At 43.0% G+C, this 17,627-nt stretch overlaps 1 protein-coding gene across 3 annotated transcripts in view; it reads left to right on the top strand.

The window, feature by feature from the left end:
* Positions 1-17,627, top strand: part of TMEM232 (transmembrane protein 232) — a 212,682-nt gene that overhangs the window by 85,281 nt on the left and 109,774 nt on the right. For all 3 annotated transcript variants that reach the window (XM_084778162.1, XM_084778164.1, XM_084778163.1), the window contains exon 12: positions 12,018-12,196. In XM_084778162.1, coding sequence (XP_084634288.1) covers positions 12,018-12,196 — 179 coding nt within the window. The remainder of the gene's footprint in view (positions 1-12,017; positions 12,197-17,627) is intronic.

Raw genomic sequence — 17,627 nt, 5'->3', positions numbered from 1 at the left:
CTTACACTATCATCCGTGACTCTCGCAACATCACTAGGCACTGATGCTGTTTTGTTCACTCTCTTCATACCTGCTTTTCCCACTAGATTGATGCATCCCAAAGGCACTGATGTTGCAGTTTTCGTTGGTGTAGAGAGATGTGTTGGCAGAAACAATTTGCTCTGCATTTGCCAATGCATGGCTTGCTGTGAGCCTTATGCACATTTGCCAATGCATGGCTTGCTGTGAGTCTTGTCCACATTTGCCAATGCATGGCTTGCTGTGAGCCTTGTCCGCATTTGCCAATACACAGCTTTCTGGTGCTTATCCATGCATTCGTTTTCTGGCACTGATCTCATCAGTTTCATTCTTTGTAGCATTTAATAAAGGCAGCACCGATAACTACATCACACATTTGAGCTACCTGTCAGCCACACATTTGATTTCACAATATGGAATTGTATTTGTCAAAATCAGAAAGGCCGTCGTCACTGATTTCCATTCATACAAGTGGAAACATTAGCATTCCACGTTTGCAGACTGCACACCCAGAATGGCAATTAAAGGCTACACTGCGTCTAGGCAGTGTAGAGGGCTCCTAATACTGGCTTCCAAATGCCATGAATTCTTAATAAATTCTGAGAAGATGTAATTTTGGTTCTGCTCTCTCCCTTCCCCACTGGGGCCATGCCTGCTTAGTTGCACACACAGACACTGTTTTTCTCTGTGTATTTAAAGTGACACACTTGATAACTGCCATAGAGTCAGAACTGAGGACTGCCCGACACTGCGACTTGGTCCCTGGAACAGGAGTTTTGTAGCAGGCATGCTTTGCAGGAAGCATCTGTATGTGCCGATGAGGAGGCTTCCTGTGACAGCTGCAGCGAATGCCATCTGTCTCCAAAAGGTTTCTCGCGTCATTAGCTGTCAGCACGCTACATGTAATAGATTCTTCTCTTTGATATTATTTATTAGCAACACTCCAGCCGAGTTCAAACAGCTGACTTTTAAAAAAACTCATAAGGAATTTTCAAAAGAAATTTGAGTTTGACAACACAGTTATCAGAATATGTTTTATGGATTTGTTATTGACCTTGAGGACTATAAAACCAAGTCATATTCTCTTTGACATGAACTACTGTAGTCTTACAAAATATTTTCCTTTAATTAATAACTTCAGTGTATGAAGAAAAGTGGTCTGTACATATTTTAATCATTTTTTTTTAAGGTCAGAAGGTTGGGAGACGGGCATGGTAGCACGTGACTATAAAGTCAGCTCTTTGGGAGACTAAGGCGGGAGGAACAAAAGATTGCGATCAAGCGAGTAGAAGCTGAAGAGCAACACGCAGACACAATCTATTAGAATCTCCAGGTCGTAAACTGTGGGATATTGGATAGAAGCTATCAGAAGAGATGGGTGATATCCAGACATCCATGGTTTAAATATCAAAATGAAATGGGAAACTATAAGTCAGAACAGGAGAAAGTCCAGAGTTCATCCCCGAGGGACAAGTGTGGGGAGCTCTTCCCAGGAAATGAGAGATGCGGCATCAGAGGGCAGGAGCCATGACAGAGGACTCCAGGAAATGTGCACTGCGTGCTCATTAACAGACACCTTAAAGATCAGAGGAAGAGGAAGAAGGATTGTCCACTGCACTGGCAGAGGGATGAGGTACCAGGAAGAGCCTCTCTCCTGAGCACCTCACTGAAGCAACGACAAGAAACCATTTAAAAAACAACCCTGCTTCAGGAGGCGGCTTGACTATCCTGGTCCCTCTGTGGATTACAACCAGGGAAGCCCAGAGCAAAGGTAGATACGGCAACTTGGCCAACAGAATATTTCTAGATTATAGAGAGGAAACTTAAGAGTCAGAGCCATGTAGCATTCAGTGAGGTGGGAGGCTGGTTACAGACAGAGAATTGAAACATAGTCTCCAAGCACACGTGGTAGACATTGGGAAGGACCTCCCAGGGGAGGGATCAGAGTCCCAATCCACCCTGTAAAGGCCTTCTCACTGATGGGCCTAGCCAGCATCTGTGATCTGAACTCCCACAGGTGTGACTGGCACCTGGAAGTCCAGGAAGGAACACTGAAAATCTGGATGCCAAGCAGCTAGAAGACCACACTCAGCCTCTGCACACACACTCATCTCTCTCCCCTTCTCTTTTATTTAGTGCCCAATGTCAAGTTATCAGGACACTAGTCTATTTTATTCTCTTTCTCTTTTCTATTCCTTTCTTTACATCATCATTACATCATCATCATCACCATTACATCATCACCATCACAACATCATCATCATCATCATCATCATCATCATCATCATCATCTAGCATTTCTAAAGAACATCAGATGGGCCGGGCGTGGTGGCACACACCTTTAATCCCAGCACTTGGGAGGCAGAGGCAGGCGGATCGCTGTGAGTTCGAGGCCAGCCTGGTCTACAAAGCAAATCCAGGACAGCCAAAGCTACACAGAGAGACCCTGTCTCAAAAACAAAACAAAACAAAACAAAACAAAACATCAGATAGTCTGGTCTTGGATTCTCCATGTCTCAGACTCTGAAATCTGGGATTGTTTTGGGTTATCACATTTTAGTTTTCTTCACCTCCTTTTACTTTACCATTAGTCAGAGACACCTCTTCTTCCCCACGTCCCCGTGTTTCCTACCTCCTTTTGGTTGTGAACCTTAGCCTTAATGGCAGAACCGTTTCCTACCTCTATTGAGTTTTCTCTACCCTTCCAGTACTAACCACTAGTCTTTCTGACTCACACACAGTAATTAACACCCCATATCCTGTGTGCCCAGTCAAATGTTCCTCTCCTTCTTAATAGGATTTGAATTAAAGGCGCGATCATTTTTCATTTGAGGATCCCTGCATTTTCACAGCGGCCTTGCCCTTTGATAGTTTTTCTTATAAAAACTCTTCCACTCTCTTGGGAATGTTGGATAGTGGTCCTGGTGCTGAGGATCTAACCAGCGGATTAGAGTCCCAGCTTAGCAAAGAAAAGTGAAAGCCTAATTTTACTCTAACCGAGGCCCTCATACACATTATGAGCCCTGCAAACACTTCCGCTGGGTGACTGAGGGTGATCAAAAGGGATAATTATCCAACCAGTCACCTAACCACACCTGTGAAAGCACCAATGCATGTGTACAAGAAACATGAAAACCCAAAGCAGTGTGTGACTCCCAGACTCCCAAAACTCACAGACATGCCCTCGAAGGACAGTAAATTTGTTGATGTCCCAGGCAGGAAGGTAAAACAACAGTCTGTTCAAATAAATCTAAGAAGGTGCACGTATACCTCTGAATGAATTCCAAGAAAACATAAACAGAATGAAATGAAAAAAAAATGGATATGAAAGTGGAGTCCAAGAATGATACAGAAACATTGAAAGAAATAAATATGAGTGACTAGAAATAAAAAGTGCCGGATGTTGAATAAAAAATCTCTGCAGAAAGCTTTTTGCAACAAAATGTGTAGACAGACCACAGGGCCTGAAGACAAAAGAGGTGAATCAGTGTATTCAGATAATGGCAGAGCTAGATTAGTAAGTAAGTACACAGAGAATGCACGAGATCTGCAGGACACTATGATACAACTAAGCCTATAAATTACTGTCTTAGGGTTCCCATTGCTGTGAAGTGGCACCATGGCCAAGGCAACTCTTACACAGGCTAACATTTAACTAGGGCTGTCTTGTGGCTTCAGAGGCTTACTGCATTGCCATCACGGCTGGAAGCACGGCAGCGTGCAGGTAGACATGGTGCTGGAAGGACCCAGAGTTCTGCATCTCGATCCTGACCTGAGGGCGGCAAGGAGGGACTGGTTGTATTTCACGCTGCGTGTAGCTTGAGAGTTTAAGACCTCAAAGCCCCGCCCCCAAGGGACACACTTCCTCTAACAAGGCCACACCTCCTAATACTGCCATTTCCTGGGGCCAAGCATTCAAACACATGACTCTATGGGGGCCAGACCTTTCAAACCACCACAATTATAGACACATAAAGAGGAGAAGAATTTAATGTAAAATGCCTAGAAAATATTTTTTACAAGCCATAAGAAAAATTAAGTCTGTGCAAAGAGATACACACCCAGGTACGGTAGGCATCTATAATCTCAAACAGACAAGATGAGAAACGAACCTGTCCATGGCATATTATAGTTAGAACACCACTAAATATACACTACAAAAGTATATTGACAGTTGCAAGAGAAACATCAGGTCACAAACAAGGCAAGCGCCTATCCGAATAAAAGCAGATGTCTTACAAGGAGCTTAAAAAGCCAGGAGGGTTTAGAACATGACATTTCAGCACCTGAAAGACAATTTATAACAATCTAGACTACTGTATTCAGCAGAGCTGCCATAACTGAAGGATATAAAAAAGACTTCTATAGTAAAAACAAGCAAGGGGTCTATGAATCCTAAGCCAGTTTCACCTAAGACACTGACGGGATAATTTGGACTAAAGAAAAACATAAACACATTTATGAGGCAACAGGAAAGTATAAACCATGTTAAAAGACTGAAGAACAGTTAATAAGTGAAAAACAGGAAAACGCCAAGCGCTGAAACATCAACCAGATGACAGTAATCAGTGGACACCTCTCAATGGCCCTGTCAGTGCCCTCAGTTATGTACTCTAAAGGCACGGGCTAGCAGGTTGGACTGAAGACAGCAAAAAGCAGGGTCATCTATTTGTTGCCTGCAAGGGATGTGCCCGCCCATTAAAGACATTCAAGCTCAGGGTGAAAGATGGGCAAAGACGGCAAATGGAACAAGGAAGCAAGCCTGTGTCGCTCAAAAAGCTACATTAAAAAAAAATCAAACAAGTCAACGAATAATACTGAATAAGGTTAATGGAGATGAAGTATAAATGAAGAATCATGTTCAACCATCAGGGAGATGAAAAGTCAAGCCTTGCTGGAGTTCTCACGTCAGTCAGAAAGGCAGTCAGGCCCTAGGAAAACGACAAATGCCGACAAAAGAGTCAATATAGATTATCAATACTCCAGTCACAAAGGAAATCAATGGAGAGGTTCCCCCCAAAACTAAAAATGGATTTAGCCCGTGACCCAGTTAAACTACTCTTGGGTAGTTACCTGAATAACTCCAAGGAGATGTGTGTGCAACATCCTGGCACATCTGTGTTCACTACACTGCTCAGGGTAGCTGAGCTGCACAACCAGACTAAGACGTTCATCAGCAGAGGATGGGCAAAGGGAACGTGACATATGGAAACCATGGGAACCTCTTCACCATAAATGTTGCTGGTAGGAAAGTGGGTGCAAATGAGAATGACTAGGTTAGTCTTCTAGAAGACTCCCCGCGGTCCGCCTAATGTTTGCCTGTGGGTCTCTGCATCTGTTTTGATCTGCTGCAGGGTGGAGCCTTTCAGAAGACAGTTATGGTGGACTCCTGTCTGTAGGCACGGTGGAGTTTCATTAATTGTGTCAGGGGTTGCCTCTCTCCTATGGGGTGGGTCTCAAGTTGGGCCAGCCATTGGTTGGTCATTCCCCCTCCATCTCCATCCATGTACCTCTTGTAGGCAGCGTAAATTTTGGGTTGAATGTTTTGTGGGTAGGTTGACGTCCCCCTCCCTCCACTGGAAGTCCTGCCTGCTAGGAGGTGGTCACTTCAGTCCCCATGTCCCCTCTGCTAGGAGTCTCGGCTAGAGTCAGCCCCATATCTTCCCAGGAGCCTACCCTGTCATGGGCCTGCAGTTTGTCACAGAGATGCCTGCTCCCCTCCGTTTCCCCTTTCTCTCCCAGCCCTCTCAGGCCCCCATCCTCACTTTCCCCATATCTGGTCCCCATCTTCGTTCCTCTCCGCACAACTTCTCCCACCCTGTCCCCTCTCTTCATCCACTTCCGATGTCTATTCTATTTCCCCTTTTTAGTGGTTTTCAAGCATCTTCCCTTGGGCCATCCTTGTTACTTAGCTTCTTAGGGTGTGTAGATTGTAGCATGTTTATCCTGTACTATATGGCTAATATCCACTTACAAGTGAATACGCACCATGCATGTCTTTCTGGGTCTGGGTTACAATACTCAGGATAATTTTTTTTCTAATTTTATCCATTTGTCTGCAAATTGCATGATTTTCTTGTTTTTAATAGCTGAGTAGTATTCCATTGTGTAAATGTACCTCATTTTCTCTATCCATTCTTTGCCTGAGGGACATCTGGGTTGTCTCCAGTCTCTGCCTATTACAAATAAAGTTGCTATGAACATAGTTGAGCAAGTGTCTTTGTGGTAGGCGGAGCATTTTTTGAGTATATGCCAGAAGTGATATAGCTGTATCTTGAGGTATATCTATTCCCAATTTTCTGAGAAAGCACTGGGTTGATTTCCAAAGTGATTGTACAAGTTTTCATTCCCACCAGCAATGGAGGAGTGTTCCCTTTTCTCCACATTCTCAGCAGCATGTGCTATTGCTTGAGTTTTCAGTCATAGTCAATCTGATAGATGTTGGAATCTCAGAGTCCTTTTGATTTGCATTTCCCTGATGACTAAGGACACTGAACATGTTTCTCTGTTGAGAATTCTCTGATTATTTTTAAATTGGGTTATTTGCTTTGTTGGTGTCTAATTTCTTGAGTTCTTTATATATTTTGGATATTAGCCCTTTGTCAGATGTAGTGTTGGTGAAGATCTTTTCCCAGTCTGTTGGCTGCCATTTCATTCTATTGACAATGTCCTTTGCCTTTTCAGTTTCATGAGGTCTCATTTTTAATTGTTGATCTTAATGCCTGAGCTATTGGTGTTCTCTTAAGGAAGTTGTTTCCTGTGCCAATGCGTTCAAGGCTGATCCCCACTTTCTCTTCCACTAGATTTATGTTGAGGCCTTTGATCTACTTGGACTTGAATTTTATGCAGGGTGATAGATACAGATCTATTTGCATTCTTCAACATCTAGTTAGACTAGTACCATTTGTTGAAGGTGGTATCTTCCCCCTCTTCCCCCCAATGTATGGTTTTGGCTTCTTTGTCAAAAATCAAGTGTCCTAAGCCCATGACACATATGTAGCTGATGGGCATCTTGGTCTTCATGTGGGTCCCCTAGCAAGTGATGGGGAGGGGTTGTCTCTGACATGGACTCTGTTGTCTGGTTTTGGATCCTTTCCCCTAACTGGGCTGCCTTGTGTGGCCTCAGTGGAAGAGGATGAGCTTAGTCCTGATGTGACTTGAGGTGCCGGTGTGGATCTGTAAGGGGAGGCTCCCCTTTTCTGAGGAGAAAGGGAGCGGAGAAGAAACGGGGAGTATGGTGGGAGGGTGGGACAGGGAGGAGAGGAGAGAGGGGGCTGTGATTAGGATGTAAAATGGTAAGTGAAGACTTAGTACATAAGTTCAATAAAAATTTAAAAGAGAAGCCATGGAGATCTTTTCACTATAAAAGTTGGTAGGAAAATGGTGCAACTGGTACTGATTTTATTAGTTAACTCACTCTGAGAGAGTCAACTTTACATATGACCTTTCATTTGTTCTTCCTAGAGTTTAATGTAGATTCATAAAATCATGTATGCATAGATGATATGAATTAGATGTAAAACCTGTTGAGGGAACAAATGGAGGGAAGCTAAGTGACCAGGTAGACAACACGGCAGGGAATATGCTCCAAGTATATCATATACTGTGTGAACATACCTTTCTATAACCCAGTACCATATACAGTGTATATATAGCAATAAAAAAAAACTACAACTAAAAACAAATGATTCAAACACCCTACTGTTATGTCACAATGGCCTGTGTGGTAAAGGCTCAATTCTCAGCTGGAGATGATGAATCCTTTAGGAAACTGGATTTGGTCAAAGAGAGCTGTATGGTTAGGGCTTCCTTCAATAGGCTGCCACAACTTTCCTGTATCGCTCTCTGCCTTGCTGTTTCCTGGCTGCTGTGTTGCTCCAGGACATATTCCTTACAGTGAAAATCTGCCTCTATAGATCAGTGGTTCTCAGCCTGTGACCTCTTTGGGGGCCACATATCAGACATCCTGCCTATCATATCTTTATATTATGATTCACAACTGTAGCAAGATTACAATGGAATTAGCAATGGGATAGTTTTATGTTTGGGGGTCGTCACAGCATGAGGAACTATATTAAAGGCTCCCAGCATTAGGAAGGCTGAGACCCGCTGCTCTAGAGCAAAGCATAACAGGCTAACTGACCACAGGTGTGAACAACTGAAAATGAGCCAAAACCTTTTCCTCAGTAAGAACAGTGCTAGGTTATGCTGGGTGACTTGGTGTGGCCTTCTCTCAGGGTTTAAGCACAGCTATCTGTGACGAATCACAAAAAAGAAATAAATATGGTGGAGGTGGAGTCTATAAGTAAATAGACCTGCGACCCAGCAATAGAGAGGTGGTAGTCCAATCACGTGTTCAAGGCCAGCCTTGGTTACATAGTCTGCTCAAGGTCAGTCTGGGCTATGTGAGACCCGGTTTAAAAAAAAAAAAAAACAGAAAACCCAGAAAACAGTTCAACAATAAAAAATGAGTTAAAATCTACAGCAAATGATACTTGTTTTATGGTTCAAAGTCTTTTTTGAAGCTGAGGAGATGGCTCTGTGGTCACGAGCAGTTGCTGCTCTATCAAGAGATGGTGTTCAGTTCCTGTTGCCTCATTTGGGCTGCTGACAATTGGCTCTATGTTCAGCTCTTAGGGGGCCTGATGCCCTTTTCTGTCTTCATAGGCATCTGTGTGTGCACACACACACACCTCACACACACACCTCACACACACACCTCACACACACCTCACACACATACCACACGGACACACACATGCACACACACATGCATAAAGAAAGAGCAGAAATAAATCTTAGTAAGCCTTTCTCACCTGAGACATAGTTTGAAAAATAACTTAAAAATCCAGAATTGGGACAAATGAGGTGCCTCAGGTGGCCCAGGCATTTGCGATGAAGATGATGGCCTGACTCTAACCACCGAAACCCACATGGTGGAAGAGGAAGTCGATACCCCCAAGTTGTCCTCTGACCTCCACATGCTCACGATGGCATGCATGTACCTACACACACACACACACACATACACACACACACACACACACACACATGCACACGCACACACGCACACATGCATGCATGCACACATGCACACACACGCACATGCATGCACACATACGCATGCGCACATACCCACGCACACACAGAGTTAAAAATGTAATACAAAATTTAAGAAAATGAGCCTCAAAATAGCCCATTCCCTGTAGTGAAACCCAGCATCATCTTTCTGCTGATCTGTAAAGCACCATCACCCATGTTTGTCTTCGTGCATTTTTTTTCGACCTTGTTTTAAGAAAAAGCTGTGTGCCGCTGGAAGCCAACTCTCCCTTCAACCTTCCCCATTTTCCAAATACTCTTCACCTTGTCTCCTGAACTGACTCCTCCAAACGGCAGTTGGCAGTCTCATCTTCACGAATGACTCCATCACTGTTTCTGTCCCCTAGCTTTGAACGTGTGCTTCTCCTTTGACCTTTGCATTCTTCATTCAAAACAAAGAATTTGCCCCAGTTGCCCTCCCCGAGAGCTGACGTTTGCCTCTTCATCTCCAGTCTCCTCCTGCCCGTCAAGTGAGGACCTAGATGATCATACAACTACTATCAGGCTGCGCAGTTCACTGATTGATTGGTTATAGCATCGCGTGGAACAGACAGGGAATTATTCCTTTGCTGAAAAATCCAACCATTACGTATGACACCATTTCCTGTGAGCTGCTTTACAGCATCACATTGCTATGAACTCATTTCTTCAGCCCAGTGTGAGGTCCTTTCAGGCATCTTCACTCTTCTCTCTCCTTAGAGCTGCATCTCTGCAGGAGTCCTTTTATTGGTTCAACTACACAGTTTTCTTCAGCCCAGTTCTAGTTTTGCCCTCAGAAGCACCGTGTTTTAAGCAACACACCAGTCCCAGACAAACGGAGACAGTTTCTAGGCCGCATCTTCTCCTCCCTGTATACTGTGCTGTCATCACGGTGTGAGTGCTAGGTATGCCAGAGTGAGTGAAGTAATTCCCGTCTTCCTGGGACTGTGGGTGACACGAGCAATTCCAGTATGATGTACATAGAATTTTGCAGGGAAGTAACCACAAGGATCCGGAGAGAGCTCCTTATTAGAGTGCAAGCAGAAGAACAGGTGGAAAGCCGCTGAAGTAGATGTACTGCTGGGTGGACGGGCTTCCAGTGAGATGAAAGGAACAATTCACATTAACCTCAGAAGGAAGAACTCGGTGTTTACTCCAGTCTTTGCTTTCAGCTTTCTTTTTGTAATGCATTTGCGGTGGGATGGGCATCAGTGAGTGGTGTGGATGCATTCTGAAGTGATGCATCATAACGACAGACAGAGCCGTGGTTGTCAGACTCTCCAGCTTGGGCTTTACCCAAAGACAAACGACATACCATAGATTAGTAGTGGCTGTGTAGCCTGCAGTAAATATGAATACTGCAGGTAGTTGCTACAACATTTTCTTGCCTTTTTTTTTTTTTTGGTGTCTTCCAACATGTAGCCAGACTTCAACTCCTTCTCTACCTTTCTCCACATGACCCCCTACTTGCAGGTCATGCAAGGTCCCACCTTCTCAACCCCCTTTCTACTCTGCCAGCCCTCACTAAGAATCTTGCTCTGGCAATTCCATTACACCATCTTTTTAAGGACCTATTGCTCCGCAAGTTCTTATGTAAGGTATCCTTATCTCCCAAGACTGATTGAAGCCACTGGTTGTCTATTTCCCAAGAAAGAAAACATACAATTAAATTTGTATTTCTCGATTATATTCTGTTTTTGTGGTGAAAAACATTATATTCATTAATAGGCCCATTTTTTTTCAGTTTCAGATTTTTGAATATCACAGTCTATTAATTGTATATAATTTAGTTGACAAAAGGGAACCTTTCTAAGTGCCTGGCTTGTTTGCCTCTTGTTTGCACTCCTCTCTTCCTTCCTGATGTCAGTGACACAGAGAGTGAAGGAGCCTTTCTCCAATTTCTGAAGTGTGTACACACTTTCTCTTTCTACCGAGGCTTTCCCTTACTTTCTTACTGTGTAGTCTTTTCTTTCCCTAGGAATGAGACTGTGAATTAGAAAGAAATGTCCTTGTCTGAACTGGGGCATGTGCTACATGGGATGGACTAGTAGGGCTTTAGCTATTAGATTTCCTCAGCTGTGTGACAGTAGGTAACTTTCTAGACAAACTGATGCCATGTGTTCCCTCTTATGTGCTAAATATAGTAGGGCCCATATAACAGAATTACAGCATAGAATCCAGACTTAGTTGGGACTCTAGTTTAGTCCAGTTAAAATAATAATTATTCCTTTTCTTGTTTATTTTGTTTAAGACAGGGTCTCCCTATGTAGTCCTGGCTGTCCTGGAACTCACTAGTAGACCAGGCTGGCCTCCAACTCATAGAAATCTGCCTGCCTCTGCCTTCCAAGTTCTGAGATTAAAGGTGTGAGCAACTGCACCTGGATTTTAAAAATAACAATTATTCTTATTGAAGTTTCAGGGCTTTACACCTTCCATATTTTCTTGTGAAAGCTGCTTCTTTTGACTATTTAAGTTTTTCAGATAGGCTCAGTTTTTCCATATTGTTCTTTGACTAAATTTGGTTTATAGCTCTCCCGAGGACTATATTTATTACCTTCCTATTCAAAGATATTTTTCCTGTCTCTACCTGAATCAGAATTATCTATGCTAACCATCATCATATAGAAATATAGCCTAGCTTGTTAGAAAGAATAATTGAAGCATAAATGACATTATTTCACTCTTCCTAAGTATAATATTGAGAGTAGAACTTAATGTGGTTAAATTCCTAACTATTTTGTAGCTTTTTGGGTTGTGGCATATTCTAGATTTCAATTTCAGTAGATTAATTAGCATTGATTATTATAAATGTGTATGAAACTGACTTTGTCTTTTTCTTCATGAATAAGACTGTATATTCTCAAAAACTGTTAGTATTACTATCACCCTCCTTATCATCATCACCATCTTCGTCCCTGCAGGTGCAAAGGTGGTCTGGACGGGGTATTACAGCTTAGTGTACAACCTGGTGAAGATGTCGTGGGAACTTCAGGGTGATGAAGAACAAGACGGACTTAGAACCCTGATATGGCAAACACTGCAAAAGATAAAGGATGTTGAGCAAGACCCTCGAATCCAAGGTGCATTAATTATAGCCCAGGTAAGTTCGCAAACTTGTCCTTCTAGTGGCAGAAATAATGTTTGTCAGTTCTCCATTAAAGTGGAATTTCCACATTTGATGACCAGTAGTGACTCGTGATCAAGAATATGGATTTTAGAATCAAGAACATGGACTTTCTATACTTGCCTATTTTTGTTTAACGATGAGAGCTAAGCGCCAGGGGACCCCATAAGATGAGACCCCTGACACTTTTAGTATAAGAGAAGCAATAACGAACCCAGGCCAAAACAGAGCAAAACAAAACAAAACCAACCAAGCGAACAAAACAACCCAAGGAAAGACTAACGCAACCACTGATTTTTGGCTACGGTGAAGAGTTCTGACAGATGTAGATAGTCTGACAGATGACTATATAGTAGGTACACCACCAAAGGTACCAAGTCATAGTTTTTTCCACTCTTTTCAGAAAAAAATGGTGAAGAGGCTTGGTAAGTAATAGATATTTGAAGAACATTACATGAACTTCTGACTTGGAAGTTCCTTCTGGGAAGATTAGTAGATGAGTGTAGGCACCACTTTCTACCAGGAGCTGTCAGAGAGGCCATCTGGCCCCTGTGACTTCTGACAGTTTGTACATCATCTGTCCAGGCCCTTGGCTTGTAGAGCCATCACTGAGAAGTCACGTGTTTTCTAATGGTCACCTCTGTACGTTACTTGGTCTTTTTCCCTTGCAGCTTTAAGCATTATGAGGTGTACACTTACTATTTTGATTGTTATGTGTTGTGTGTACTTTCTATTTGGTGTTGGGTATGCTTCTTGTACGTTGAAAGCTGCCTTCTTCTTTAGCTTAGGGACATTTTCTTCTGTGATTTTGTTGAAAATAATTTCTGTATATTTGTCCTCAGCTTTGTATCCTTCCTGCCCTATTATTTGTAGATTTGGTCTTTCGTAGTGTTCAAAAATTTCTAGATGTGTTGTGCTTAGATATGCTTATATTTAACATTTTTTCTGACTGTGTTATCCATTTATTCTATCTTGTCTTCAATGTCTGTGACACTTTCTTCCATGTCTTATAATCTTTTGCTGAGGCTTATCTCAGGCTTTTGTTTGACTTCCTAAATTTTTCATTTTCAATTTTACCTCAGTTTTCATTTTTTTAGTAATTTTATTTACACTTTCCTGTTTCAAATTTATGTACACATTCTCACACAATCCCACACACCATGCACATATACAAGCTGCTTTCAGATGGACTATAGGAGCATGAAGAAGCAAAATTTAAGGAAAAGTTTTAATCTGTTTGCAGAAATAATATTAAGAAAAATAAAGTAATAGACTATGAAATTAAACATAAAATTGATAAATTTGGAAATTGTTCTTTGGAGTTAGGTAAAATAGACAATTTGTAGAATAGGTAACAATGGGAAAAATAGAGAAGTATTCATCACAAAAACTGGAGGGGAAAATGGAATAAAGCTCTAAGAAAATAATTGTAAAACAATTACTTGAAGGTCTTTTTTTTACAAGTTTATATTAATATATTTGAAAATACAGAAGAGCACAATGGTTGGTTTTAATGTCAACTTGCCACAAGTTAGAGTTACCTGTGTAGGGAGCTGCAGAAGAGTTGTCCTGATTGGCTATCTCTGTTGCCCATGGTTGCTTCCCAGACATTGAAGGTAAATCCTCATTGCTAAAGACACCATGATGTTTGGACACAGGACTCTTGAGGTTCGGACCTGAAAGCAGTCTCTCTGCAGGTGCTTTTTCAGTCCTGGAAGGTTCTGTGTAACCTGCTGGAGGGGAAGTTGCCAACAGTCTTAGTCAGCTGTGAAGTGTTTGGACCACATCTGTGACCAACAAGGCATGATATTCTGAAGGGCATGTAGCCAGTCTTTGCTACTTTGTGGGTTCTTCTTTTTCCCATTCTTTATTCCCCTGGTTTCACCCCCATTACTAGATAGGGGAGAAAGATGGATATAAGGGAGATAGATAGATAGATAGATAGATAGATCACTGAATTTAATTTACTTCCTTTTGTTTCTTCTTTGACCACAGCTACTACTAAACTACAGCCCCCGCAATTGATCAACAACCACCCACCCCACCTATTAGGGTCTCGCATTTATATAGCCTCTGAAGAGTTCCCAGAATTTCAAGTGTCACACAGTAGCAGAATCTATCTGCAGCTGGCGAAACCACCCTTCTGTTAGAACGTGAGGCAAAGCATGGTCAGCTGCTGGGACAGTCCAAAGCAGCCCCACATCCCTACACCTGGGATTAAAATGAAAAGCACAGACAGCAACGCATGGAGGGACTGGGATTAGCAAACCAGATAATGTCTATACAAGCCTCCTTCCTCCTTACAGTACCAAGACAAACTGTACTTTCAAAGTTACTGGGCATTTTGATATCAGAGACTTCTAGCCATAGCCTGACCTATTATATTAGCATAGTACATGTCAAAACCAATAGTGGTCACATCTTTTATCCATTTTTTTCCATAGGCGCTGCCCTTAACTTTAATGGTCTAATAACTTTTTACATTTCAGTATTCACATTTTCAAACACCGAGGTTTCTATAAACACCTGCCTTGAGTCAATGAAGGCTTTGCCAGAGCCTTGCATAATCTTTGTTAAGTTTTCCCTACGTTCCTCAACTTCGTCTCAAGCTCTTAAAGCCACTGAGTGACATTATTTTATAGTAGTGGCATCAAATCAAATCTTGTCTTGTATATCAGAGTACCCCCCTTTGCCTAGCAATTTGTCTTTTACTGTATTAGCTCCCCTGACTCTATTTTGTTGTTCAGTATTCTCAGTTGTTAGCCACTGCAGCTGTGAGCCAGCCTCCAGTATAGCGGTTACCAATGCCTTCTAGTTTTGGGTAATAATTCCATTTTGAGTAGTACAGTTATTTAGAATTTGTTTCACGTAAGGCAGGTGTGCGCCATATGAAATCATGGCCTCTTTAAAATGCCTTAGATCTATTATCTCTATAGGATGGCATCCTATCTCCTCATAACCTTATTCTACGCCATTAGCAGGTATCTGCTGTGTGACAAGTGGGAAGGCTCATGGTGATCTCATGTCCCTGGGCTGCCCCTCTCCCACTCTGGCAGGACAGTTGGGAGCAAATCAGGGGACAGCTTAGTGATAGCAGCTACAATAAACTTTTTGCTGGCCTCTTGGAAAAAATTCTATTCCTTCATCTCCTGACATTTCTTCTACAGCATTTGCAATCAAATTTCGCATTTTTATCCTTAATTTCTGAGTCCTACATTGGGACACCACTTGTAACTGGTCTTTGCTATTTTGTGGGTTCTTCTTTTTCTCTTCCATTTATCTCTCTATTACTAGATAAGGAGAGAGAGAGAGAGAGAGAGAGAGAGAGAGAGAGAGAGAGAGAGAGAGAGAGAGCCCTGAACCTAATTTCTTTTCTTTTTTCTTTGACCACAACTACTGACAAACTACAAGCAACCATCCTGATCTAATAACAATCACCCTCCCCACCTATTAGGGATATTGCATTTACAGACCCTCTGAAAAGTTCCCAGAATTCCAAATGTCACACAGTCGCAGAAACTATCTGCTACCGACAAGACCATGCCTCTGCTAGAGCATGACACAAGTCATGGTCAGCTATGGACAGTTTGAAGCAGCCCCACACCCCTACTCCTAGGATTAAAACAAAAGCACATTTTTTTTTTCGAAACAGGGTCTTTTGTTTTAGCCTTGGCTGTCCTGGAGTCGCTTTGTAGACCAGGCTGGCCTTGAACTCACATTGATCAGCCTGCCTCTGCCTCCTGAGTGCTGGGATTAAAGACGTGTGCCACCACGCCCAGCTCAAAAGCACATTCTTATAATATTTCTGTGCTTTCCAAAGAAACCAGAATCTCAGAATTCTCTCTGCAATGGTGCAATAGTGGCATTCATATCTTGTTAGTAACCAACAACTCTCTAGTTGGACTCACGGCTAGCCCAACAGAAACAAAACCATTCCTGATACTGGAGGTTAGTGAAACCATGGATCTTAGAAGAGAAGATACTGCTACCAATTGACTAAACCAGTCACTTCCTAACTGCTTTCTAAGTACTTACACTTGAAGCAACAGTTAGTGTAGCTCCCACTTCTCACCAGGGTGCTTTGTCTTTACAATGCTCAGAGAGATTATCAGAGAAAACTGTACCGGGTTAAAATGCAGAGACCAAGTCATCATGTGATGCCAAGGCCCACTGGAAACATCTACAACATAATTCCTGTACTTAGGGCTCAGGGAACGTCAAAGATGAGGGAAGAAAGATTGTAAGAGCCAGAGCACCAGGAAATGTGTTGTAAGACTGTTTCTCTTAGAAACAACAGGGAAGCTTTGCTGAATGATACCTCAAAAACAAGACCTAGACAATGACAACACCAACAGACATGGAACACGTACAGGGAAATCTCCAGGAGCTCTCTCTAGACAACAAAACAAAACCACAACAGCCAAAACCATATAAGCAACTAGTGGATGATGAGAGCTAGAGAAGTCATCTTTCCTCAGGGATGAATACCATAAAAGATTATTCAATATCAAGTGGTCAGCCCTGCAGTCACCCCCTGTACCCCCGACATACACCTCACCCACCCACCCATACCCACACCCACCCACCCACACCCACACATACCCACACCCACCTCACCCACCCACACCCACACCCACACATACCCACACCCACCTCACCCACCCACCCACCCACACCCACCCGATTGCTGTAACCGATGTGGGAAGGTGTGAGTGGCCCTTCTGAGGGGAGGCCAGATACAAAGACCTTTTGGTCCCTCACCTCTGTTCTGAGCTGACTGACTCTGCTGTTGCTGCTCCTGTTGTTCATCCCTTAGCTAGTGTCACACTTGTGTTTCCAGGCTCCCAGCCCTCACTAAGGTCTTGTAGTTTTCCAAGAACCTTCCAAGTTTTTGACACCAGATTGTGACTGCTGAGATACCCGGCCTCATGGACTGAGCAACTGGGCTTCTCCAATGTGAGACAGCCACGGTGGGACTCCTACTGCTAAGGTGTAGGAACCAGGCCCGACTGGGCTGCCTGCCTGTCTTGCTGTTTCATGTCCTGTTTCTAGCAGCTTCCGTGTCTGTCTGTGTTTATGTTGGTTAGCTAGTCATGTGTACTGCTCTGAGAACGCACCCCTCCCCTCCTCGAGACTTTCCCTCCTATGTGCAATCACCTCTTCAGGGATTTCACCTGCGAGTGACATGCCTGTTTTGCTTCCTATAAAAAGGCTCTTTGGACACTGAGTAAAAGCTACTGCTGCTGCTGCTGCTGCTGCTGCTGCTGCTGCTGCTGCTGCTGCTTTCTTAGCATGAAGGACCTGCTGTTTTAGTGTGTGTGTGTGTGTGTGTGTGTGTGTGTGTGTGTGTGTTATATCCAAAGTCCCTCGCCCTTGACTTGGTACCGAGGTGGTGCAGGTGCCACAC

Source organism: Acomys minous (assembly GCF_964271855.1).
Source record: "Acomys minous genome assembly, chromosome: 4".
Taxonomy (NCBI): domain Eukaryota; kingdom Metazoa; phylum Chordata; class Mammalia; order Rodentia; family Muridae; genus Acomys; species Acomys minous.
The sequence above is the reverse complement of the archived record's forward strand: the minus strand, read 5'-3'. Positions and strand labels throughout refer to the sequence as shown.